The sequence below is a fragment of the Gossypium raimondii genome, chromosome 13 (assembly GCF_025698545.1).
Source record: "Gossypium raimondii isolate GPD5lz chromosome 13, ASM2569854v1, whole genome shotgun sequence".
NCBI classification, from domain to species: Eukaryota; Viridiplantae; Streptophyta; class Magnoliopsida; order Malvales; family Malvaceae; genus Gossypium; species Gossypium raimondii.
This window is the reverse complement of record NC_068577.1, coordinates 52,324,047-52,349,930: the sequence shown is the minus strand read 5'-3', so window position 1 is coordinate 52,349,930 and position 25,884 is coordinate 52,324,047. Positions and strand designations below refer to the sequence as shown.

At 32.7% G+C, this 25,884-nt stretch overlaps 5 protein-coding genes across 5 annotated transcripts; 3 read left to right on the top strand and 2 right to left on the bottom strand.

The window, feature by feature from the left end:
* Positions 1-1,073: 1,073 nt before the first annotated feature.
* Positions 1,074-3,777, top strand: LOC105783590 (PITH domain-containing protein At3g04780). Its single transcript, XM_012609136.2, has 8 exons — positions 1,074-1,242; positions 1,528-1,614; positions 1,853-1,976; positions 2,148-2,196; positions 2,288-2,345; positions 2,456-2,502; positions 2,594-2,671; positions 3,442-3,777. The coding sequence occupies exons 1-8, from the start codon at positions 1,201-1,203 to the stop codon at positions 3,488-3,490; spliced, it is 534 nt and encodes a 177-aa protein (XP_012464590.1). The 5' UTR covers positions 1,074-1,200; the 3' UTR covers positions 3,491-3,777.
* Positions 3,778-9,512: 5,735 nt separating this feature from the next.
* Positions 9,513-10,619, bottom strand: LOC105783591 (calmodulin-like protein 11). Its single transcript, XM_012609137.1, has 4 exons — positions 10,465-10,619; positions 10,228-10,385; positions 9,965-10,045; positions 9,513-9,836 (listed from the first exon to the last, which is right to left on the bottom strand). The coding sequence occupies exons 1-4, from the start codon at positions 10,538-10,540 to the stop codon at positions 9,696-9,698; spliced, it is 456 nt and encodes a 151-aa protein (XP_012464591.1). The 5' UTR covers positions 10,541-10,619; the 3' UTR covers positions 9,513-9,695.
* Positions 10,620-13,842: 3,223 nt separating this feature from the next.
* On the top strand, positions 13,843-15,666 carry LOC105782487 (ammonium transporter 2 member 4). The gene is made up of 3 exons (XM_012607247.2): positions 13,843-14,430; positions 14,521-14,806; positions 15,103-15,666. Exons 1-3 carry the CDS (start codon positions 13,843-13,845, stop codon positions 15,654-15,656), a joined length of 1,428 nt encoding a protein of 475 aa, XP_012462701.1. The 3' UTR covers positions 15,657-15,666.
* A 4,855-nt stretch (positions 15,667-20,521) lies between these two features.
* LOC105782490 (sec-independent protein translocase protein TATA, chloroplastic) lies at positions 20,522-23,745 on the top strand. The gene is made up of 2 exons (XM_012607251.2): positions 20,522-21,010; positions 23,471-23,745. Exons 1-2 carry the CDS (start codon positions 20,672-20,674, stop codon positions 23,603-23,605), a joined length of 474 nt encoding a protein of 157 aa, XP_012462705.1. The 5' UTR covers positions 20,522-20,671; the 3' UTR covers positions 23,606-23,745.
* A 647-nt stretch (positions 23,746-24,392) lies between these two features.
* On the bottom strand, positions 24,393-25,582 carry LOC105782489 (auxin-induced protein 22B). The gene is made up of 3 exons (XM_012607249.2): positions 25,275-25,582; positions 24,879-25,181; positions 24,393-24,745 (listed from the first exon to the last, which is right to left on the bottom strand). Exons 1-3 carry the CDS (start codon positions 25,469-25,471, stop codon positions 24,670-24,672), a joined length of 576 nt encoding a protein of 191 aa, XP_012462703.1. The 5' UTR covers positions 25,472-25,582; the 3' UTR covers positions 24,393-24,669.
* Between the last annotated feature and the right edge of the window lie 302 nt (positions 25,583-25,884).

Sequence of the window (25,884 nt, the reverse complement as noted above, 5' to 3'; positions counted from 1 at the left end):
TTATATAAAATTTTTAACAAAAAGTGTTGATATGATAAGTAGATAGTTACTTATCACTTGATGTTAAAAATATTTTATTTTTCAAAATTTTATTTTGAAATAAATTGTCGTGTCATTTTATTAAAAATTAAAATGTTCACATTATTATCTTAAATTTTTATCTAAAAATATTCAAAATAAAATAAATAATGTCATATTAATAAGATTAAAATTATGAAATGATGAATTTTCAAAAATCAATATTTACTGTTTTAATTTGTATGGAGCGGTAGTTAAAATTTAGTGGTGCTCATTAGTCGGGCCGGGCCATGTCAGGTATCTAGATCAGTTTTTAAGATTGGGCCTTGACAAGCCTGAAAAATGACTTACTTTTTTGCTTAAGCCCAATCAAATTTAATAAAGGTAAATCTGAGTCAAACTTGACCTAACCATATTTAATTTTTTAAGATTAATTTTATTTAATATATATATATATATATATATATATATATATATATATATATATATAACACTAAATGCACAAAAAATACTAAAATAAAAGTTTTCTAGCACCTTAAAAATATATTTAAAAATCTTTGAAAAATATTTATAATGAAAAACACAACTATAAACATAATAAATATTTATTATATTAAAAACAGGAATAAATATAACAAATATTTTATTGTATTAAGTATAATTTTAAAATTTTATATTTTGAGTTGAGTTATTTAGTTGGTAATTTTTTTAGATTTAATTGTTATTGGATTAATGATTTAATATAAATATAAATATATATAATAATTATTTAACATATATAATTAATATAATAATTTTATAACATAATATATTCGAGTCGAGCTTTTTAGAAGATTTATCTAAAACTCATTTTTTAATATTATATTTTATCTAAACCTTTCCAACAGAGTTTCAAATGAGTAACATTTGACCGCTAATTCGATTTTGAATACTATTCTTTCTTTCGATTCGATGGGTAAAGATGTCAAAAACCAAAGACTTGTTTTACGTAACTAAACGACAACGTATCAACAACTTCTTCTAGTTTGGTCTTTTCCTATGACCACTATTTGATTGTCTTAAGATCTCTCTTCTCTTCTTTAACTTTCTCTTCGATTATTCCGTCTCAACCCTTTTATTTTTCTTTGTATAAAACAAAGTTTCTAACTTCCTATCTCAGCAATCTCGTTCTACTCTTGAACCATGTCGACTGCTGAATCAGCTACTGCAATTAACAGAAACCAAGTGAGTCTTCTTGTCTTCAAACTTCTTTCCTTTATGGGATATCCTTTGTTTGGTTTCCCAGAAAATTTGAAAATTTCTTGAATGGAAAAGAAATGGGTATCTTTTCAGATGGTGTTCTTTACTTGAAAGATTATTTTTTTTTCTTTTTAAATATATATATATATATATTGTTTTGGGTAATTGAAAGAATTCGTCTTTACTGTATTTTTTGGGGGTTATTCAAAGAAGGATTCTTTAAAATTATAGTAGCTTGATGATTTGGGAACTTTCTTTTTTAATAATTAGGTTGATCTCTTGGATTTTATTGATTGGTCTGGAGTTGAATGCCTTAACCAAAGCTCCAGTCACCCTTTGCCCAATGCTCTCAAACAGGTAACTCTCTTCAAGTTGTTCTTGTTTCTCTTAATAATGGCCGATTTTAATTTTTTTTATTGAATCAATTAGGCAGATATGCTTATTTATTTTGTGGAAAAATAGTGGGTTTTTGTTGAAGTTCTATTTAAACATTTATTTTAGGGTTAATTGATTCTCCATTGTAAAGACCATGTATTTATTTTGCTAATTAAGTTGCTTTTGTGTGAAATCTTTCAATTTTATGCTCATGAATTAGGGTTATAGAGAAGATGAAGGCTTGAACCTAGAGAGCGATGCCGATGAGCAACTTCTGATTTATATCCCTTTCACTCAAGTTATTAAACTACATTCCATTGTTGTCATGGGATCCGAAGAGGATGGTAAAGTTTTGTATATTTTTTACCTTTCCATATATCTTGCATTCAATCACATAGAAGCAAAGTCCCATTGGCTTATTCTGTTGACGAATCACGAGTGCCAGTTCTCAGTTGTACTCTAGTAGAATTACCTTTGATGTTGCCGATTGTTGAACATGATGATTGTCTTTTCAGGTCCAAAGACAGTGAAACTTTTTGCAAACAGGGAGCATATGGGGTTTAGGTAAGGTCAAAGGCATTGTTACATTCTCGCAATTTGTTACTTTCTCTCATTGTTACATTTCACTGAGGATGTTTTGTTTTACTTAATGCAGTAATGTCAGTGACTTCCCTCCAAGTGACACTGTTGTTTTATCCCAGGATAATCTAAAGGTAGCTCTTCTTTGTCCGTCTTTCCATTGTTGGAAAAATAAGGGTATTTAAAAAAAAACACCGTGAATCGATAAATCTCATAAAGTTCACCTTCTCTTCCTTTTTTGCAGGGAAAACCTGTAGTTGTGAAGTATGTCAAGTTTCAGAATGTCCGTAGGTATGTTTATAGTTTTGGTACTGATGTCCTCATCTTTGTCTTATTATAACATTAAGTAACAGAGTGTTAATTTTGCTTTTACCTTTACCAGCTTGACAATATTTATTGAAGACAATCAGTCAGGTTTGGAAATTACGAAGGTTCAGAAGATTGCTTTGTATGGATCAACGTACGTTTTGTTATAGTTATAGTTCCTACTTTTCTGCATTGTTTTATCTATACAACCAGAAATTGCTTATAAATTTTAATTTCCTAGTTCCTTCTTACCAATCAAGATATATGTTTATGATTACATGTTGTTTGGACCTTGAACTTATATGATTTTGTCACTTGTGAACTCGTTTTCAAAGTTCCGCAATGCATATTACTTACTAGTACTTGGTAGTAAAGAAACCAAGTAATTCTACGCTTGACTTCTCCAAATCTGAGAACTACTTTAATCAAGAGCTTGTTTGCATTACCCCTAAAACTAGCTAAGCAGAACAGAGCTGAGCAACGCCGTAATTTGTTATAGCATATGCTGCTTCTTTTGCTTTATTACCAACTAGCTTCGGTATATATTTTTTTTTGGGTCCATATGTAACAATGGTCACTTAGAACCAAGGATATCTATCTACCTCCGGAGGATTTTGCTTCATTGCCTCTGTTGGCTATCATGTTAGTTAAGTCGGTTTTGTATGTTTTTCCAGTTAGTTCTTGGTCTAGGCTTTGGGTTCTAATCTTGACTGACTTTAGGGTGTTATCATCTTTAACTCGGTTTCATGAGTGACATTTCTTAACTTTGGCATTAAGAATGCTATGCAGCCGCCCGTTTTCATGATATAAATTTATCATCAATGCACGATATAATCATCAGCTTACATCACATGCTCACGAACAGATATATGTCTGTATGTGTGTATATACCATGACATTGTTGATAAGTTGTATGTAATGCAGGGTGGAAACGACGGACATGAAGGGGTTGAAGAAGATTGAGGATCATTAACCCTGAAAGGAGCTTGAAGGAAAAAGCAAGGACATGGATGAACTCTTGTGGCTTGGGATACTATAAGCTTTGTTATCCATTTCTTTAGTTTTGGATCGTTGAATTACTGTGATGAGAAATCTGAAAAATGTTATATTTATGTGACAGCATCAGCTTTTGACATCACATTGTGGTTGTCGTTGTTGTTGATGTCTTTAAGGTTCTTCTGATTGTGTTTCATCTGGGTTGGTTGTCGAAAATTCGGTTCATTATTTTGATGATGATTTAAGTTCGTTTTCTTTCATTTACATGCAAGCCTGACAATTTGGTTGTTGATACGAAGATGGGAGGTTCTTTGGGACGTGGTTGGTGAGAGGTGGTTAGCTAGAAAGCAAAGCATGGTTTGTCTTTATCCTTTTTTTTGGGTAGTCCATGTTGTCCTCGTCCAAAATGCTATTAAGGTTTTTATGTACTGGTATTTCCGAGTTATTGTGGTCCTTTTATACGTGTCTGGACGTGATGGGAGTGTCGGGCGTATTTAATTTGAAAAAAAGAAATTGAATTTCTTTTTTCAAATTTTAATTTAATTTCAAATAAGTAATTTGATTTTTAAACTTTAATAACAAATTGACATAAATATTCTTTGGGGGTTTTGACAATTTTAAAATAGCAAATTGATACTTTTAAAAACTATAAAAATTGAAATGTTTATAAAAGTATATAAAAACAATTAAATTATATGAAATTTTAAAAAATTAAAATAATAAATTTGTGTGGCCTTACTTTGAAAAAGAAAATATCAAATCAGGTGTATCTTAGACATAAAAAATAAAATTGAGTTAGAATGATAAAATAAGATTTATCAATTCGTTAATTTGAAATTTTTCACTTACCTCTATTCTTAAATATCTTTTGATCATGGTGATACAAGAATAAAGATTTAATGGTTTGAAAGAGAATGTAGTGAGGTGTTTATAACAGTGAAGAATTCCTTCCTAGCTAGAGGTGCATAACGAGAATGTGTATATCATAAATCACTTACTTTTTCAAAACCAATAAAGTTTCATCTATTTTCAATTGTCTCTGAAAATAATTTAAATTTCCAACTTTCTGATATTACACAAGTTTTTAACAGTCAAAGTATTTTATTGAATTAACGATTTTAACTTGTAATAATTTACGTAGTATGTTAAATGTTGAGTTTTTTGTAAATGCAAGTTTTCGATGTAAAAAGGGAACTAGATATGATTTGTACAGACTCATTTGAAGGACGCTGTGAGACTCTATCTTGCTGAGTTCAAGGATCTTTTTGAAAGATATAATGTTTTCGATTTGGAAGAGATAATTTAACTTTTATTCAAATTCAAATTTCAAACTAATATATCTTCGTGTGTGATAAATTAAATAAAACATAGTCTATAAATAAGTTACGGAAAATCATTAGTTGGTACCTTGTTGGGAGTGTTTTATTTTGTGTTCACTACACCAAAACAGGTTTTTAGCGGCGTTTTTTTAGGCCTTTAGCGGCGCTTTTTAACGCCACTAAAGATATTTGCGGCGCTTCTTCAAGCGCCGCAAAAAAGGCCGCTAACGAAAACGTCGCAAACGTTTAAGTATTTTTTGGTGAGATTACATTTGTATGCGAGGCTTTGGGGAGAGAGAATGAAATCAATTGGGCAACAATGAAGTTGCAATTATGCTTGTGAGCATTGAGCTTAAATCAAGTGTTGTATTGAAAAGAATATTTAGTAAACTCATTCTCTCAGCCAAGCTTTACGGATGTTGGATTGTTTAATCCAAACCGCGTTAACAAATTTGGTCTCTTACTATTCTTTACCCTCTTGCTTAACTTGCAAATCAATTCTGTTTAAAAGCTTTTTACAACATCTGTTTCGACAAAAACATAACAAAAGTAAACCATCAATAATAGTTTGTAATCAATTAAAAATGAAAAGGTAAACACTTCTTAACATAGTAATAAATAATTTATAATACACGAGTAAAAAATATTATATACAAAATAATAAATGATATATAATATAAAACTAAATAATTAATAGTTGAAGATAATAATAATTATAATTATAAAAAGTATAGCTTATTAATTAATTAAGTAGAAAAATTAAATATTTTTATAAGTATCAATCACTTTTAATACCTAAGAATAGTTAATACCTAATCGAGAATGCATCAATTTTAATTAATAAAATATTATAATATTCATATTTTAAATAATTCATGTAAAATTAAAAATAAAAATAAAAAACATATATTTATTTTCTATTGATATTAAGAATTAAAATTTATGCTACATTTTAGATTTAAATTTAAGATTTTATATTAATATGATACAATAAAAAATATTAAAAGGGAAGACCGTTTTTGGATGGAGGAGGCACCACTGTTGGTTGCTGCTATCGCTGATGAGGACAGAAGATTGCTTGATATTAGGAAAGAAACCAATAAATATATTTAGAAATGCAAATATCCGTTAAATATGTAAAAAATATATTTAGTTATAATAGATTTATTCTAGAAGTTAGGGATTTACATAGATTTATTGGGTGATTTATTTTTCATGCTTATCATGTATATATATGGCTCTTTTTGGCATGTTAATAGAGAGGGAAGTAATTTATTTTCTCTCAAAAGCTTTTACATGGTATCAAGAGCCAGAGAAAAATAAAATAGTCATGAATAGCTCAATAGGAGAAAGAACAACTTATGGGTCCTTGATAGCTGAACAATGGATGTTTTTTCGCAATATGTTGAACACGTTCAAATCGGGTACTAGCGAAAAGTTGAATGGTAAGAGTGATTTGAGTTGGATCATTGATTCGAGTGCGTTCCAACATATGATAAGTACTTTAGAATGTTTAACAAATTTGAAAGAAATTGAGGCATGTCCAATTGGTTTGCCTAATGGTGAAGAGGTAATGGCGTTGAAGGAGGGATCAGTTTGTTTGGGAAAACATATCAAACTGGACAGTGTTCTTTATGTTCCAAATTTGAATTGCAATTTGATATCTGTGTTACAATTGGTTGATAGATCTAATTGTGACGTCCAACTTACTAATAAAATTTATGTTATACAGGATCACACCTCGAGGATAGTGATTGGAGTAGGTGAACAACGCAAGGGGCTTTACTATTTGAAGTCGGCAGCATTAGTCCAAGCATGCAATGCTAGTAATGTAGATTCCTTTGAATTATGACATAGGAGGATGGGGCATCCATATGCAAAAATTGTTGAATCTCTTCCTCAGATTAAATATAGTAATAGTTTGGTGAAGAATAAACCATGTGACATTTGTTTGAGAGCTAAGAAAATAAGGGAAGTTTTTGTTTCTAGTGACACTAAAGTGAATGAAAATTTTGAATTAATTCATTGTGACTTGTGGGGACCTTACCGTGTTAAAGCTTCTTGTGGTGCCTTGTATTTTTTTACCATTGTTGATTATTTTTCTAATGGTGTATGAATATATTTGTTGACTGAAAAAATAGAAATGGACATTGTCATGCGTAATTTCTTTGCTATGATTAAAATACAATTTCATAAAGAAGTGAAAGTACTTAGAACTGATAATGAGATTGAATTTGTATGCTTGAGTGTAGGATACCCCTTTGGAAAAAAAAAAAGGGTGGAAAGTTTATATCTTGATACAAGAAAGTATTTTGTATCAAGAGATGTTGTGTTATCTGAAGATGAATTTCCATTATTAGTGTTAGTAAGGAGGGTGCACAACTAGATTTAGTACAGAGTGCTCCTTTCGGTATCACCAATTATGCCGATGGTGACTTGAATGAGGATGAAGAAAGTTAAGTACTTGAGAATCCAATTGTGACTCAATGTGATAACGACGATTAGGGGTGTCATTGAAGTCTCGGGTGAATTTGTTTAAAAACAACTTGGGCATGGTCATAGAACAAAAGAAGTTTCTACCCGACTGCGAAATTTTGTGACATATGCTATACAATGAATAAACCCCTTTGCATGTTCATCCAAACCAATAATGTCCTTAGGTATCTCCTATCCTATAACACATTATGTAAATTATGATAAAATTTCTCCAAAATGTCGTTATTTCTTAGTAGCTATGACAGCAGAATGGAAGCCTGCCTTGTATGTTCAGGCCATAAAAGATATTTGATGGAAAAAAGCTATGAGGAAAAAAATTGAGTCTAATGGGACATGGACTTTGGAGACTTACCATTAGAAAAATGAGCTATAGGGAGTAAATGAGTTTACAGAATCAAATATAATTCAGATGAGTCGGTTGAACGTTAGAAAGCTCAATTGGTGATTCTTGACAATAATCAGATTGAAGGAACTGATTACAATGAGACCTTTGCTCTTGTAGCAAAAATGGTGACTGTTTTTACTACAAAGAAATGGGAACTTCATCAAATGAATGTTTATAATGCATTCTTGCATGGAGATTTAGAAGAAGAGGTGTACATGAAGATGCCTTCTGGTTTTATCACTCAACAGGCTGGCAAAGTCTGTAGATTATGTAAATTACTTTATGGTTTACGACAGGCTCCTCAGTGTTGGTTTGCAAAGTTGAAAACTGCATTCAAGCGGTATGGATTTCTTCAATCTCAGTTTGACTATTAACTATTTACTTTGAATCGGGACAAGATACAATTGTGGTGTATGTTGATGATCTTGTTATTGCGGGAAATAATAATATTGTCATTAAGAAGTTTAAAGATTATTTATGCCACTGTTTCCACATGAAAGATTTGGAGACATTGAAATTTTTTTTGGGCGTAGAGGTGGCATGTAATCACAAAAGGATTTTTCTTTGCCAATGCAAATATACTTTGGATAATATTAATAAAGCTGGGCTATTGGGTGCTAAACCATGTGGTTTTCCCATAAAAAAAAATCATCATTTAGTCTTGGTAGAGAGTGTTGTTTTGGCATATTCAGGGAAGTATCGGAGATTGGTGGGAAGATTGATTTGCTTGACTCTCACTCGACCTAAGCTCTCCTACAGTGTTCATATCTTGGCACAATTTATTCATCAACCAAAGGAAGCTCATTGGGAAGCATCTTTGCGCGTGGTTCGTTATTTGAAGGGAAGTCGTGGACAAGGAATACTTTTATGAGTTGATTGTGATCTACGACTATAAGGTTACTGTGACTCTGATTGGGGAAGTTGTCCTTTAACTCGACGATCTCTCACTGGGTATTTTGTTATGCTAGACACCTCTCCTATTTCTTGGAAGACTAAAAAGCAACATATAGTATCGAGATCTTCTACTGAAGCAAAGTATCGTTCCATGGCTACAACTGTATGTGAACTAAAATGGTTAAAGGGTCTCTTGGTGCTGTTCACTTTGATCTTATGTTGTTGTATTGTAATAATCAAACAACCTTACATATTAGTGCAAATCCTGTGTTTTATAAGTGAACAAAGCACATTGAAATTAATTGCCATTTTATTCATGATAAGATTCAACATGGACATGTTCAAATCACTTATGTTTGTAGCTCTGAGTAACTAGCCGATATCTTCACTAAGGCGTTAGGGACACAACAATTTGGGTATCTTCTATGCAAGTTGGGGGTTTAAAATCTTCATGCACCAACTTGAGGGAGGGTATTAGGAAAGAAATTAATGAATATATTTAGATATGCAAATGTCTGTTAAATATGTAAATAATATATTTAGGAGAGAAGTTAAGGATTTACATTTGGGTGATTTATTTTCCGTGCTTATCATGTATATATATAGCTCTTTTTGGCCTGTTAATAAAGAGGAAAGGAATTTATTTTCTCTCAAAAGTTTTTACACTTGACGTACCCTAGTTCGGGTCGTGGGATGTTTTGATTTGGGGAAGCTTTTATCCTCAAGTGCTTGCTCATTGTCGTTCTTGTTATTTTCACTTGATGGTCTGTGTGTGTGAGGTCTCTGTTTATTTTACTTTCTATTTTTGAACCTTTTTTTTAGGTTTTTGATTGCTTTCGTAGACTATGTTTTTCGGGTTCTAGTTTCAATAAAGTAAAACTAGCGCACTAGTATATATAGCTAAGTGGACTCGAAAATAAATTATTATTGTTCTATAATTATATAATGATTGAAATTTGAGTTCCATTATCATATATATATTCTCTGGTTAGCCAGCCCACCCTAAAATATTTAAAGCTTAAACCTAAAATTTTGTGGATGCATTTAAATAGTTGTTTTTTTGGGGGGCGGAATAAAATGAAAGTGGATTAAGAAGCAGCAGCCAACATCATTCTGACGAATTCTTCGTAATTAACTCGACCATCTCCATCCAAATCAGCTTCTCTAATCATCTGTTCTAACTCTTCATCTGTTAGTTTCTCCCCTATGTTCATCATCACTAGCCTCAGCTGCATAATTACATTATCAAATCCGACAACATATAGTTAAAAATTTAACATGAAAATAATGTTATAATCATAACGTGACAATATCGTAACTCGTGTTTAAGATCGAAATATTTAATAATTAATCAAACCTCATAAGGTGATATGTAGCCGTCTTGATCTTTGTCAAATACCCTGAAAGCTTCTTTCAGTTCATCTTCTGCTTCTGCTTCCTGTTAGATTTCACATACTAATCACTCTTTTTTCTTGCTAATTAATAATAATAAGAATAATTTTTTTGTTGGGAAAAAAAGTGATCGGAAATACATCTTTTTCCGACGCCCCTCTTGTAATGATAGACTACGTACATACCAATTATATAGAGCTTGTAACCTTGAATATAGTTATAGATTACCTTCATTTTTGTTGCCATGAGATTCAAGAATTCCCCAAATTCAATAGTTCCATTACCATTACTATCAACTTCGTTGATCATGTTTTGCAGCTCTTCTTGTGTTGGATTTTGATCCAATGACTTGATTGCAATGGCTAGTTCTTCCATGGTTATACACCCTACAAAACCAACAATAATGATCCTATGGAAGATAGAGAAGAATTAAACATAAAAACAACATATGAGAAGAAAATTTACCATCCCCATCTTTGTCAAAGAGACAGAAGGCTTCTTGGAACTCAGCAATTAGTTCTTCAGACATGATTTCTCCCATGTTTGCTGGATTTAATGCGTGAGTTCTTTTCTCTGAATCTTAAAAGCTACCTTTGTTTAAGTTAGAAAAAAGCAAAGCATTTTTATAGTTAAAAAAAGTCGAAATAAATGAATTTTCTGGTAAGTTGTTTGGTTTTTAATTAAATTCAAAGTCCATTTCTTCCAAAGTCTTGTTTATTGATTATTTGGGCTGAATTAAAATTTTCCATTTTCATTTTCAAAGAGAATTTTCTTCAGGCTTCTGGCCTAAGTGATAATGACTTGTAAATATATATATATATATATTCCATTAAATTTTTTAGTTATTAGAATAATAAAATATATTTTGGATCCAACTTTTCCAACTCAGGTCCTTCAAGAAATATTATTCCTCCATTTTGTTAAATTCTTGCTTGAACTTTTCTAATTTTGAATACATTGAATTAACAAAATTAATATAAACAACTTGGAGAACCTAATTTTCTTTGGACCAATTCCTGATTCAAGTGTTAAACCTCATGCTATGCATGTGAATGTAACTTAACTTTCATTCAATTGTTTTAAAAATAAAAATAATAAAAATAATATGTGAAATATGTGTGATATTAAAATAAAAAATTAGACTAAATTATGAGTAAAACAAAATTTAAACACGTAAATACAATTATTTATCGTGATGTTGTTATTAATCTTGAGTTGGTGTTGAGTTAACTTATGATGTCAACTCAATCAATAATATTATTAATATATACAATTGGTGAAAGTAATAAATTGTGCATATTAAAATAAAAATATATGAAAAATAACAAAACGAACTTTTGGTTGAACGATAAATTTAAGGTACCTGATTTAATTAACATGGCTTAAATCCCACCATATACATATTTTAATTAGTTTTATTAAAATAAAAATACTAAAGTAACCTCAAATAATATAACTTATTTTAATTAAGAAATGAGATTTTTGTAATTTCTTAATCGAGTTCGTGTCCGATTGACTCGTGACACAAATTTAGTTAGAGACTTAAATAATAGTATAGATTCATTAATTTGGTTTATTGCATATATATATATATATATATATATATATTCAACACTATTGCTATTATAACAACATTGAATTAATGTAATTAAACGCGTTTTCTCTAAGAATGAAGAGAGATTTCAAGTAAAATATAAAAATGTTATTTAGTTTTCGCCAAATTCTATATGTAATTCTAGTGGCCCTCAATTGGGCAAGTGCCAGAATTTTGGTCAAAGAAAATAAATATAGGTTCATTAAATATTAACCAACCACCTCCTAATTTAAGTTGGTAAATATTATTTGGCCTTATCTATTCTATGTCTTGTTATATTTATAGGGAGAGGAGAACTATATACCCAAAAAATACCCCTTGACGGTCAGTTAGTTTCATGTAACAAGAAAAATCAACTCCATAATTAAGGATGTTCACTGCTCGAATATGACTTGAGTTTGAGTCACGTCAATTATATTAATTGTTCAAATTTTATTTTATTATTATAATTAAAAAAAAGTTCAATTGCAAATTTTGATAAAAAAAAAAAGAAACACATTGTGATAGGTCAAATTACTTGACCAATATGTATTAATTGCTTTTAATCAAATTTTTGAAATGGTTGTTCATTGCAGTCCTTTTTAGGCACTAACCTGTTCTACACTCTACATCTGAACTATAGATTCAAATTTATAAATAATATTTGATATGTGCTCCACAATGTGTTTTGTCTAACATGTTGAAAATAGGTGAAGTCAGGGTCTTGACTTTCTTTGTTAAATGAAAAAAAATCTTTAAATTAAATTTTTTAACTCTTGAATAAATAAAAAATCATTTTTCTCCAAAATAATAATAATCCCATTTAAGCATTTTAAGTTTTAATATAAAATTTTAATTTGAGTCCTACAAAATTTTATTATTTTATCTCAATCTCTCTAAATAAAATTTATGGCTTTGTAATTGGTACTATTAATTATATTTTAATTTAATTATTCAATTAGATTTTATTTAAGATGCAATAAATTGTATATTTTTGAAAAATTAGTATATTTTATTATACCATAATCATATTTAATATTTATATTAAATTTTTTCTTATACTGTATTCCTTCATTATTATTTTATGATAAATTTTAGTCAAGTCAGAAGGTGTCCTTCAATTTCTCGTATACTATGTCAGCAAGGTGCTCCAACACAGCGAGCTCCGTATCCGTTGGTCACGAGTTTGGATTACTTGCAGGGCTCGCAACCCTTTTTGCGAATACAGTTCGCGACCCCATTCTGCGAGGTGCGCCCGCAAACTCTTCTTGCGAGCTATTTTGATAAGCACGTCTCTTCCGAGTCGGGTCCACTCGAGTCAAGGGCGAGAGACCCGAATCCTTTTAGGACATTTAGGTTGATGGTTACATATATAACATTAATAATTTTTATTTTATAACTTCTCAAATTCTAACATATTTACCTCTCGATTTAACACAATTCTCGACTCGAGCTACTAGGGATTACAGCAGCTTATTTTCTCCATTAATAAAGAGACAACACTGAAGTTTTACCGCTCGACTCAATATAGTTGGAAGTTTTAGTTTTAAACCATTCTAAAGCATTTCAGAAAATATAAGCATGAGCTTGGAATTGATTGGAAAGCCTGTTTGATATTTCTCTTAACTCTTGGTCATTGTCATACCAATTTTTTCCAGGAAAATGAAACATAATACTAGATTTAATGATAAATTAAAAAGACTAAACATTCAAATTTCCTTGGCAAGAAATTTGAATGGTTGCCAGTAAACTTGACGCCAAGCCCAGGCCGGCACTGCAATGAAGAGGAACAAAAGGGTCATATTTTTTTTCATTAAAAGGTCACATCAATTCCTACGTAACTTCAAGTTGAAACCAGTGAAAAAGATATATGGAAAATCCTGCAAATATAATCCTTTAATTTAATCCGATATATATTTTTCGAATGAGGCCATAATTTGAGAGGAAGTATAGATATCCGGATCCGAACCCGAAAGAACTAAAACCCGAGATTTATACATCCATTCTTTTGTTGGTTTTCCATGATTGGCTGTTTCCGGAGTCTTGGCAATTTGGATATTCCCTTGTCAGTGTCAAATTTCCACAAGTACCGAAGAAAATTCAAAGATGAAGCCAATTACTAGCCTGCATGGCCGGCCTCAAGGAACGACTATCAATGCAAGTAAATAAACATCACATCCCAAGCAAAAAGTTTGCAAAACAGCTATAAACACCATTTTATTTCTCCTCAATTTAGACTTCATATTCATAACTTCAACTTTGATTTCCATATGGAGCTGCCTTCCAACCTTATACCAGATGAGGCAAGCCCTGAATGGATGAACAAAGGTGACAACGCATGGCAGCTAACAACAGCAACCCTGGTGGGTCTCCAAACCATCCCAGGCCTCGTCATCCTCTACGGAAGCATGGTGAAAAGGAAATGGGCTATCAACTCGGCTTTCATGGCGTTTTACGCCTTTGCCATGGTTCTCGTATGTTGGGTAGGGTGGGGTTTCCGCATGTCATTCGGGGACAAACTCGTGTTTTTCCTAGGAAAACCGGGTGTTGCATTAGACGAGAAGTTCTTGCTAAAGAGGGCATTTGCGGGGTACTTGCCAACGGCGACGATGGTGTTTTTCCAGTCGGTATTCGCGGCGATCACGGTGGTTTTGATAGCCGGATCGCTTTTAGGTAGAATGAACTTTCGTGCATGGATATTGTTCGTGCCATTGTGGTTTACGTTTTCGTATACGATTGCAGCTTTTAGCATATGGTGTCCTCAAGGATGGTTGGCAAAGCTAGGCGTTATAGATTTTGCCGGCGGATTTGTTATTCACCTTTCGGCCGGGGTTGCTGGTTTCACTGCAGCCTTTTGGGTAAGAAAGCACTAATATAGTGAGTAAAATGTTGGTTTAAAGGAAAGGATATTATATTAAATTTTAAGGAATGAATTGATTTTGTTTCAGGTTGGTCCAAGGGCTGAAAAAGACAGGCGAAACTGCCCACCAAACAATGTAATATTGATGCTAGCAGGAGCAGGATTGCTTTGGATGGGGTGGAGTGGGTTCAATGGTGGAGCGCCATTTGTGGCAAGCACTATTTCAGGTCTAGCTATACTTAACACTCACGTTTGCACTGCTACAAGCATCTTGACTTGGCTCCTTCTTGACAGTCTCTTCTTTGGAAAACCCTCTGTTCTTGGTGCCATACAAGGGATGATCACTGGCCTCGTTTGCATCACTCCAGCTGCAGGTACATTTCACCTATATATTTTACTCAGATTCGTATGTGTGTGTATGTGTAAGTTATGTTTCTCGGGTTTGCGTCTGAACTTTTTCTTGTATTTAATGGTTAAAAAGTGTAGATTTTGAGTATGTTATTCGCATGGATGGGTTTAAGTATTCGATACATGTATGTATTTGATATTCAGTATGTTTAATTTTTTTTGGTCTAATTATGCTTCCAATCCTTGTATTTTTTTTGTACATTTGAAAAATATTGAGTAGGAAAATATGATTACTTAGGCATATTATATGACATTTTAACAGGGGTAGTTCAGTGTTGGGCAGCTATTATAATGGGAATAATCTCAGGAAGTGTACCATGGTACACAATAATGGTTCTCCATAACAAAGTTAAGCTATTGAAGTTGGTCGACGACCCCATCGCCATATTCCACACCCACGCCATCGCCGGTGGCCTTGGAGGCATTCTTACAGGTTTCTTTGCCGTCCCAAAGCTCTGCCGCCTTTTCTACATGGTGACAGACTGGGAAAAATACCTCGGCCTCGTTTATGGTCTGCAAAATGGTCGAACACCAGCTGGGTTTAAACAAATGGGGATTCAAATTGCTGCCATGGGGTTCGTGATCGTCTTGAATGTTGTTGTGACCAGCATTATTTGCTGGTTCATTGGGTTAATAGTTCCACTGAGGATGTCAGATGAAGAACTGGAAAATGGGGACGATGCGGTGCATGGGGAGGAAGCCTTTGCATTATGGCATGAGGGAGAGAGGTTAGTGGGTAGGAGGCATAATAATAAAGTGTATGATACACGTGAGTTTTCGTTTGGAGAATATAAAGATGAAGTTCAAATGGTGTGACGATTTTTGTTGCCACCGACTCTCTATTTTTCAAAGTTTTCATGCTTATTATTTTTATAGATGGCATATTTAAATATAGATCAAGAGTATATTCATTCAAGTATCTGAAAAAAAATTTAACTAAAATTTTTATTTTTATTTTATAATTTTATTTAAAATTGTAATTAATATCTAAGGAGAACAAGTCTCGCCATCGTTATTTTGTCAAATCACGATTTCATTACACTCACTTAGTCAAATCATGATCTCATTAGCCACCACCTTATCAACTATCTCCATCGCAAACGAATATGTGCACAACATGTGGAGTTCCCTTAATCTATCTCGTCAAATATAGGTATTGGATTATTCTATGTATGCAATCATATAAAATTACTTGATTCATATCAATCACATAATCACCGCTTATCTAGAAGGTTATTTTTTTCTTAAATGACCAACCATAATAAGATAAATACAAATTACTTATCAAGACTTAAGGCTAAGGGGAGGTCACCCTCGCTTGTAAATATTCATCCTTGGCCTTAGAAGGAAACTTCTTCTTCCTCTTCAACTCTCCACATTTATGTCTTGTACATTTGCCTCCCTTTTCTCTTGCGACTCTTAACACTCTACTACCGTGTGATTCACCATCTTTCACCTCCTTTTTTTTACCTCAATAATTTGATTTGATGAGGGTGGACCAGTAAAAACATTCCGGAAAACCTACTACATCCATCAACTCAACTACATCACGTTGGTCAAACTAGCAAACCTCACTCATGCATCTTTACAATCCCTATAGTGACACCTATGAGCTAGTATAATCATCAACCTCCACACATTGCTGCATTTCGCTTTCCATCAAATACATGTTCAATACCAACGTTCGATGAATAAATTGCCCAGAATCCTAATTCAAACGCAAATTAGTTCCTTGGGTAATTCTTGGAGTTTCAAGAGCAAATGAGAGTTCTAGAGAGACCAAATGATGCATAAGAACTTAGGACATGAACAACAATAGCAACAGTATTAAGAGCATGATGGGTGTCGAATCCACCAATATAAACCTACACCTTAGTTTGCAAATTATGTAGTATAGGGAGTAGGGTCGATCCCTCAGAGACTGGTTTACTGTAAATTGTTGCTCGCTTGACCAAATTTATGTCGGGGCAGTTGTCGTGCCCAAGACGTTCGGGGGGTAAAAATTTGAAAACCTGAAATTAACAGAAAAATAACGTCAAAAATAAAAGTTGAAAACAGAATAAAAAAACGGTTAAATAAATATTAAGAAAAATTAATTAGAATGAGCTCAGCTTTAGGCACGAATTTTCCTCGTCTTTGAACCGATCCTCGAAATTGGATGAACTCCTCTTTTCCAATAAGCTAGTTATAGCTACCAAGGACGCCTTGAACACCAACTCTTCCTTGTGTAAATTAGTTATGGAACGTCCAATAACTAATTCTTACCGATCGAACAACCACGAAACGTTCGTGATTTAGAACTCTGGCAGCTTTGCGTTCTAGAAGAGCCTAGCTCGAACCAATGCCCTCAACCGCGTGGGACATTTAAATCCGGTTACTACTTCCCTTGACGGAACCAAACATCAATCTCCACTTGCACACCAATGTGTTCACAGAAAACCGATTAGAAACGTTCCTTTCAGAATTCCAACTGTACGTCTAACCACACTAAATCAAACGACGTCTTTTTTGACTTAGTGTTGATCTGACTTTATGAGTTGACAAAATCATACTCTTAATCCGGAGAAGTAATAAGTACTGGAATTTTAGGAGTTAAATGGCTCGGGTTCGTAACTCACGGGTTTTGAAGAGCTTAATTTCGGCCTAAAGCTGAAAATGAGTTTAGTTGGCTAAGGTTTGATGCATGTTGGTATTTGATAAATTAAATAAGGTAGAAAGGGTGAAAAGATGGTTGATGTGATTGAGTTTGGGGGGTGGAAAAAAATATTAAAGTGGGGTGGTTGAAAAAGAGATTTTGAAAAAGGAGTTGTAAATGGTAAGTAGTAACAAGCTGGAAGTTTTAGGAATTGAAAGTTAAAGAAACTAAAAACAATAAATAAATTTGTGAAAAGTTGAAAATAAAGGTGAAATGGATGGTAGGCTACTGGAACTAATAAATTGAAGGAAGACAAACTAAGAAATAACAAAGGTTACGTGAGAAAGGAGAGAATTTGAAAGATAAAAGCTAAATGTTTTTTTGCTTGATTTATAAATGAACAATACATGCTCTATTTATACTAGAGGATTTACTAAATTAGGAGCCAACTAGTCATAGGAAATTAAGGAAAAATATCCCATAATAAAATAAATCCCAAAATAATCTCCCCCACTAAGTCAACAAAATTTTCAGCTAATTAATATTGGAAAGATTCTACTTTGGCCCTCCTTCTTTGCTTCTTTCTTTAATTTGGCCCAATTGTTTCTTTTTTCTTCTATTTAGCCCCAAATTACATTCCTGCACAAAATTCAATAAATATGGCAAAATTAGTGGTGCATTCTCATAAGTTAACCAATTTAATTACATAAAATATGTAACTTTAGCATTTAATCAGAGCAACTCTACCAAAATACCAAAAGTATAAGAGATTTGAGAGCATATATCATAACCTATGACTCCAAACCTGGCATGATGAAGCAACGTTGCTTCATCTCTAAATGCTCAAGGTCACACTTATAGTTCCCACCCAGAATATCAACCATAATAGTTCTTTCCACGACAACAAGTAGTCTGGCACGATTAGATGTAAGCATTAAGAAGAGATACTCAGGCTTTAAGATCTAAAACAGGTGTTGATTTGCTAAAACCTTCAAATTCTCTAAAAATAGTAATATGTCTCGTTCAAATTGCATCCTTTCCCAAAATATGGGGATCATCCCCAAAATATTATTGTATTGTATGTAATATAACCATTTCCTTAAATATTATTGTATGTAATATAGGTATTTTTTTTAAATATTATATTGTAATTAATGATTGGCTTAACTATTATTTTAATATTATAATGGATGATATATCAATTGTTGAAATTTTAGATTGTCACGTAATGGGGTGTTTGGTAAATAAAATTTTAGATATTTTTTAATTGATTTGACCACAAATGGAGAATTGGGTAGTCAAACCCTCTAATAGTATGGTGAATGGAGCTAAAACCTTCAAAACAAAAAATGCATGGATGTGTAATGTTTTTCACAGTTGATTGGGAATAAGATATGTGGAATGACATATCTAACTATGCTTGCTAAAAAATTACCCCCTTTGCCACATGCTCTCAAACCTAACAGGGGTGTTAATATATCAGTATTCTACATTCTCCCATTTTGACTTTCACCTTCAAAGTCCAAACCTATGATTCAATGTATTTTATTTTTTTTGTCCTTGTAATTTACATAATTATCACTAATTTACATACTAAGAACATGATATAATTATTGCTAAGAATATAGTTTACAATTATATTGATACACTATTAATATTTATCAATTTTTACAAGGTTAACATTTGTAAATAAAGAACTTAAGAAATTTGTTTTTTTTTAATTTTAAAAATATTCACCTATTAATTTCCATAATAAATGTTTTAATTCCTTGGTAATAGTGTTTTATTTCAATAATTTCACCAAATAAAAACTAAAGTACAATTGATTAAAACTTTTTCAAAACCTTAAAATTTTTTTTTCTCTAAGTCGTTTGCTTCTTATCTTTTTATTTTTGCCTAGCGGTGGTGTTAGCCTCCAAACTAGCTATTGTCTGCCTTTATCTCCTTCCCATCAACCCTCTTTTTCTTTCTTCTCATTCACTCCATGCATCTTCTCTCTTTTCAGTTTGCAAATATATTTTGTGCGTATCTTTGTTATTTTCACAAATTGTGATGGACAAATGACGATGCCTATCATCGTTGAAACACCACCGACCACCGACAGTTTTATTTTAAAGAGCGGGTAGCTCTTTGTTGACTTCTTAATTTGTTTATGTTTTAAGAGTATTTCAAAATAATAAATGATTTCACGAGTCGGTTTGGACTTATGTTGCCTTAAGCTTTATATGTTTTTTTGTTTATTTTTCTATTGTTTTAATAAGTCTCCACTTTTAGAAGTTTTTGTCTACTCTTGTAGTTCGTTTTCTAGTCTTACTTATGCATGTAGCCTTGCTTTTGCGAGTGATTTTAGGGTTGATTTTGTCGCCATCCTCTCTAGCTTGGTGGATGCTCGGTTCTTTTGCCGATTTACGCCTGCCGCTTTGGACCATCCAGGGCTAATTTCTTTATTGTATTAAGTGTTTGCAATAACTCCTGATATGTTTTGCTTGACTTGTGACCAAGCTAAATGTCAACGTGCCATAATGTTCTATTGAAGCTGAAGCTAAAGCTAAAGCTTTTGTTGTGTTGATGGAGCTCATCCTTCAGCGCGTACAACAGGTGTTTGTTATTTTTTCCATCGAATTGTATGATCTCATACATTGAATGTAATGAATTTCCCTTTCAAGAAAAGAAAAGAAAAGAAAAGAAAAATTAAAGTATTATAAACAAATAAATACTTAATAATAAAATGCGTCATGCATTTATTTATCATTTTGTACATATCAACTTTCAACTATTAATTAAATTTTACCAAACAATTTTAAATAAACAATTAATAAAACCAATAATCAATTGGTCAAATTAACCATTATAATCAACAATAACAATGGGGAGCCAATATTTTCTTTATTTGTGTTTCATGAAATATAGTAGGTAAATAAAATAATATAGTATATAAATTAAATAAAATTAATCGAATGTAATTCTTATTTTTTTTCATCAAATTCATGCCAAGAGGATTACAACAGATAAAGTCAAATCTTAGATAAATACAGAGAACTGGCCCTAATAAGTTCCCAACCTTACGCTTCCTGTTATCTGTTTTTCTTGATTTTTTTCCCTTTGCTCAAAACCTCAGCTTCACACTCATAAACCTCTCTAATTCTTAGAAACATATCAATTTTCTTTGAATTTTAAGATCTTGACTGGGAATACCATGGAAATTACTTCTATAACTCTCTCTCTTGCAAGACCCCCAATTGCACCTTCGCTTCCTTTTTCTTCCTCTCAATCCAATTTTTTAGGTACCGGTAGCACCATTTCTTTGTTGAACAAAGCAAAATCTCAGACCAAATCTGTTTCATTTGTTGTTGGTCGACCAAGGTGGGGGACAACAGCCGAGCCTGCTAAAAAGGGTCTTACTTGCAATGCTTTGTTTGGTCTTGGTGTGCCTGAACTCGTTGTTATTGCTGGAGTGGCTGCTCTTCTGTTTGGACCAAAGAAGTTGCCTGAAGTTGGGAAGAGTATTGGGAAAACTGTCAAGAGTTTTCAGCAGGTTTGTTGATTTCCTTATCTGGGTTTTGCTTGATATGTCAAAAACTCAAGGAAAATGATCGAGAATTTGAATCCTTTTTGTTTTGTTCAAAAAAAAAGTTGGTTCATTTGTTATTGGATTGTTGTGAAAATGGAGGCATTGGTGTTTTCCACTGAGAAACTTTAGGAGAACAATAAAAAAGGAACGGAATTTTTTTACTTTGTTATGTTGTCTTGATTGAGATTCATATCTGACAGATAATTTAGCTAAGAGATGATCAATTTAATGTGTTCTTTTTTTGTGAATTGTTTAATGGGGTTTTCAAATTCTGATTGTTTCCTAAATGTTCAACGTTTTTATTTGCATTTGTGAGTTATTTGGCATTTCTTGAATCATTACTAAAGCTAGGGTCTACAAGCTTTGTTTCCTTGGAATAATTGCTGAAGTTTCATCTGTAAACCAATAGTAACGAGTCTTGAATTGATTTTAGATTCCTTACTGTAAAATTCATCAATTATAATCACCTTGAATACATTGGGGAACTATTGATAAATGAATGCAATGATATTACCCTATGCCCATGAAGTACCTATGTCACACACACCATGAGGATATGACTCTCAACCCCCCGAATACATGAAAACACTTAGAAAAATTAGAGTAACATCAGTATTACCTTTGACAGTGTTCTTCATGGTGAACACCTTGTGTTTGTGGAAATTTATCCAGATAAGTATGGTCGATGGTTTAGATTTACTGGTTTTCATGGATGATTATTGCATTAGTTTCTTATTGTTAAAAGCTAGGATTGACTATAGTCAAATCCTGGTGGTTGCTAGTTTTACAACTTAGCGGTCTTCAGTGCCATGTGCCGCTCTAGTGTAGCCGTCTCTTCTACCAGAAGTGTTTGAGTTTGATAGCAAAAGTTTGTAGCACAGTTGGTTTACACATTATCGGTGAAATCTTTATATCAAACCCATATGAATCGCATAGCCAGAATGAAATAATCAATAATACTAGAATACAATTTTTTCCTAAAACAAAGTATAATATAAATGAAGCTAGAATAGAATAATTATGCACTTCCTTTCTTGTGTTTTGTCAAAAAATGTATGAAACCAAGTGCAAAGCAACTTTGTTCTTAGGGGTTTCGGGTTTAAGGTAAAACCAATCATGATTTACCAAAACAATTTCTTCTTAGCTTTTCAGAGAACAAAATGTAAAGTTTGGATAAGTTTAGCAGGGGTGAAAGAATCCCTATTGACATTGTCATTTATCATGTTGGAAGCTTCACAGTGATTTAATGTTGAAGCTAAATGTTTCAAGCTAACAAGGGACTGAGGTAGGTGCTTTCCACTTAAGCTAATTGCTAACATTCTTCGCTTCCCCCAGAAGTGGAGAGCTGAAATGAGAATCCTGCTGAATTATGACCTTCTCTTGTGATGTAACAATCCTAATTCAAACTGACATCTCGTATGGTTCCTGTTAGTGAACTTTCTATTCTTATAGCTATGTTCTTTTGATAGAATTACTCTGTGCCGTCCTCAAACTTCATCATACCAGTCTTTTGCATTGCAATTGCTATATATATTATATTCAGTGAATTAATCTGAGAAGCACCTCTTTTGTTATCATCTTAACTTCAGCATACCTTTTCTTTGCTTCCAAATTCCAATTGCTAAAGCTTATCATTCTTTGTTTGGTCAAAGTTAGGATGAGGGTGGATTTGTACTATGCCTGTTTTATTCCAAAATTTTAGTTTTAATGGGATAAATATGAAGAACATGCAACTAGATGATTGGAAATCTGAATTAGGTATAGCTTGCTTTACATTCTTCCCATTTTCAAGAAGGTTCTTCGTTTGCTCAGTGAAAGGAATGTCATTTTCTTGTCCAGTAAGTGACATGAATTAGAGATTGGTTATTTGTCTCAATATCCTGAGAATCATTTCCTTTTAAACTGAATTCCGAAGAAATCTTTGTACGGCTCATGTTGAGATGATTCATTGAAAACGTTTTGGCGGCTCATGCCGAGTGTTCTAATGTCTCCTTGTTAGTGACTTGATTTAATTTTTCATGTGTGTGATTGCTCTTTTTAGATTTTGTTCATAGGCAATCATTTTGCAGTTTGTGAAGAACAGTTTACTCCCTGTAGGACATTATTCCACGTGTCAGTTTCTTTGTTACTCAGACTCTATGTTGGATACAAATTATGCTTAATTTTCTCAAATTCTTTCCATGTATTTGGGGAGTCCTTGGAGGGTTATATATCCATACCAATGCCCAGATATTGTGCAAGATACGGATGTTGGGCACGGGTACTTCCAATTAGGTTGTGCTGCCTTGACAATCACTAAAAAAATCTGTTCTTCTATGTTTGCCAAAGATATTTCAAGTAATAGTTCTAATTTGATGTGGCCCAGCCTTGCTTACATTCTACATCATTGATGAAATTAAACCTAATAGTCCGTAAATTTTGCAGGCTGCGAAGGAGTTCGAGACTGAACTGAAAAAGGAGCCTGAGTCAATAACAGAGCAACCGAAGGAGAATACCTCAGCTGTTAGTGAAGAGAAGAAACCAGATCTTGAGGTCTCTAGCTCAAAGGAAAGTGTATGAATTCCTAAAACCATCGTCTTGTTGGTAAAATTTCTCAATTCGTATGTCTGTTGTATCGATGAACATCGAACAAATAATTTTGAATGTAGATCAGTTATGTTAGAGATTGCTCAATTAAATGGTAAGATAATCTTTCAGTACATTGTTTCCGGTGCATGTTTGTTTTAGAAATTGATACAAACCAGTTCAAGTCCTTCAACTTCTCATCTTGCATGAGAGTTTGTTGAGTTGCTCGTATAAATTTAAGGGATGAGGGGAAAAAAAGATCAAAATCGACAATCTATTCGAATCTTCTCCCTGCAGAGCCTAAGAGCTCGTACAAGCACTCACCCATTCGTTCATGCTTCCAAAAGTTTCTACCAACTCGGTGGGAGTTGAGCCGAATGAAGCGAAGATTAACAACCCTGAAAATGAATTTAAGTATAACAGATGGATGCGAGCACAAGCTTTGACAGCTCCGAGCAGATGTCATAAAACCTATAAATACTCAACAAGCATGACCGTCTTCCAAAAACTGACCTCAACAAACATTTAACTTTTTCCTCATTCAAATTATATCACACGATAGGAACCACAAATATTTTTTTTCCTGAACAAATTATCATATCATTTACTATATCTTAGACCTACTGAAAGTTAAGAATTACTTTAAATCCCTTTTCTTCCTTACCTCTCTCTTTTTGAAAACATCTTTCATCATTATATATATTAACTTTGAAATCCAAAGATTCCATCTTTCTTTTTCCTCTTTCAAGAGTGATGGATAATGTAAATAAAGACCAAAGGCAAAAGAAGGATTTGATTTATAATATACATGAAAAGAAAAAAAAAGGAAAACCATGTTATGAACTTCATATGTTTTCCTTTGTACAAATTCCACAAGGAAATTAGAAACATGCCAAAACTATACATGAAAATATATATTTTTTGGGTTATGCCTTGGACAACATCCTAAGATTAATCTTCTTTGTTGCTTAATCAACAAAGAAGAAAAAAAAAATGGGATCGTAATTTCTTCTTTGGATACCCTAAGCTGAAGGGCTATTTTTTTTCCTTCCTTTTTTTCAAACAACACAACCCAAGCCTCTTGCTTCTGATCCTTTCATGATCCTCAGCTTTTTGCAAGAATTGGTGAACATCCTGCATTCAGGAAAAAAAATCTATCAGATATGATTCTCGAATCTTACGCGCAGATCTTAAACATTTCGAGTCTAATCCAAAGTTTAATTCAGTTGGTTTATATAATTATTCTTGAAAAGAAAAAGGAACTTACTCCCATGGTACATCTCCGACCAACATCCAATCACCATCTTTATCTTCATAAGTGGGCACAAATTCTGATCCATTATATCCTTCCCTCTCTGAATATTCACCAGCTTTGAACTTGAACATGTCTTCCAAGGCCTTAAGCAATTCTGGGTACCCTTTAAACACCTTCAAATCTATCTTTCTAAGATAAGGAGCCCCATCCATGCTCACTTTCACATATATCCCACTAATTTCACCCTCACTTTTCTTAGGTTGCAAGTTGTTTTTTCTGTAAGATCTGATCGGTGGCCACCCTATCACTTGTGCCCTGCAATATTATTATAATTACATGAGTGATTAACAAAAAAAAAAAAAAGGAATCTTTCATTTTTGGTCGAAATTAAAAAAAAAGATTGCTTACTTGGGGAGTGGAGCAGTTTCTTGGTTACAGTTTTTGGAAGCTGTGGCATTACTAGACATAGATTCTTCAGGCAAGGCTCTTTTGTTGTTGCTCCGAAGAGTTGCCGGCGTTTGGTTCTTAGCTGACTCGTCGGAGGTTCCCGGTAAGCCTAGCCGGAGCTCGGTGGCATCAAGGTTGAGATCTTTCGCAAATGCCATACCCTTAATTCCACTGTTTTTTTCTATAACTAAAGCTAGATTGAAAGCTTAGCTGAAAGATGATCAGTTCTTAGAGGAGAAAGAACAAATGCATGTGTTTAGGCCTTGCGGAAATTCAATGGTATCTTTATAGATGGGAATATTACGGTAATAAAGGTAAAGGACATTTGTTTAGAAAATTAATGGCTAAATTAATTAATTAATTTTACCTTTTATCTCAATAAGAAATTGTACGTGTTGAAATTTGAGGTTTAATTCATGTAATTTAATATAATATATTTTTATTTTATTTTTATGATGTCATTAATTAATCTAAGTAATAGTTAATTAGTTAGTATAGAATTTTTTAAAAAACACCTTCTCCAAATATAAAAATTAAATTTCAAATTTAAGTGTCGTATATTTTTGTTGCA

What these genes read in the sequence shown, in the direction of transcription:
- LOC105783590 (XM_012609136.2), top strand. Translation starts at nt 1,201, where the DNA reads ATGTCGACTGCTGAATCAGCTACTGCAATTAACAGAAACCAA. An exon ending in CTGCAATTAACAGAAACCAA is followed by an intron (nt 1,243 to 1,527) that starts GTGAGTCTTCTT and finishes TTTAATAATTAG; the next exon opens with GTTGATCTCTTGGATTTTAT. An exon ending in TGCCCAATGCTCTCAAACAG is followed by an intron (nt 1,615 to 1,852) that starts GTAACTCTCTTC and finishes CTCATGAATTAG; the next exon opens with GGTTATAGAGAAGATGAAGG.
- LOC105783591 (XM_012609137.1), bottom strand. Translation starts at nt 10,540, where the DNA reads ATGGGAGAAATCATGTCTGAAGAACTAATTGCTGAGTTCCAAGAAGCC. An exon ending in CTTTGACAAAGATGGGGATG is followed by an intron (nt 10,386 to 10,464) that starts GTAAATTTTCTT and finishes TTGGTTTTGTAG; the next exon opens with GGTGTATAACCATGGAAGAA. An exon ending in TCATGGCAACAAAAATGAAG is followed by an intron (nt 10,046 to 10,227) that starts GTAATCTATAAC and finishes GAAATCTAACAG; the next exon opens with GAAGCAGAAGCAGAAGATGA.
- LOC105782487 (XM_012607247.2), top strand. Translation starts at nt 13,843, where the DNA reads ATGGAGCTGCCTTCCAACCTTATACCAGATGAGGCAAGCCCTGAATGG. An exon ending in GTTTCACTGCAGCCTTTTGG is followed by an intron (nt 14,431 to 14,520) that starts GTAAGAAAGCAC and finishes ATTTTGTTTCAG; the next exon opens with GTTGGTCCAAGGGCTGAAAA. An exon ending in TTGCATCACTCCAGCTGCAG is followed by an intron (nt 14,807 to 15,102) that starts GTACATTTCACC and finishes ACATTTTAACAG; the next exon opens with GGGTAGTTCAGTGTTGGGCA.
- LOC105782490 (XM_012607251.2), top strand. Translation starts at nt 20,672, where the DNA reads ATGGAAATTACTTCTATAACTCTCTCTCTTGCAAGACCCCCAATTGCA. An exon ending in CTGTCAAGAGTTTTCAGCAG is followed by an intron (nt 21,011 to 23,470) that starts GTTTGTTGATTT and finishes TAAATTTTGCAG; the next exon opens with GCTGCGAAGGAGTTCGAGAC.
- LOC105782489 (XM_012607249.2), bottom strand. Translation starts at nt 25,471, where the DNA reads ATGGCATTTGCGAAAGATCTCAACCTTGATGCCACCGAGCTCCGGCTA. An exon ending in GAAACTGCTCCACTCCCCAA is followed by an intron (nt 25,182 to 25,274) that starts GTAAGCAATCTT and finishes ATAATATTGCAG; the next exon opens with GGCACAAGTGATAGGGTGGC. An exon ending in GTCGGAGATGTACCATGGGA is followed by an intron (nt 24,746 to 24,878) that starts GTAAGTTCCTTT and finishes TCCTGAATGCAG; the next exon opens with GATGTTCACCAATTCTTGCA.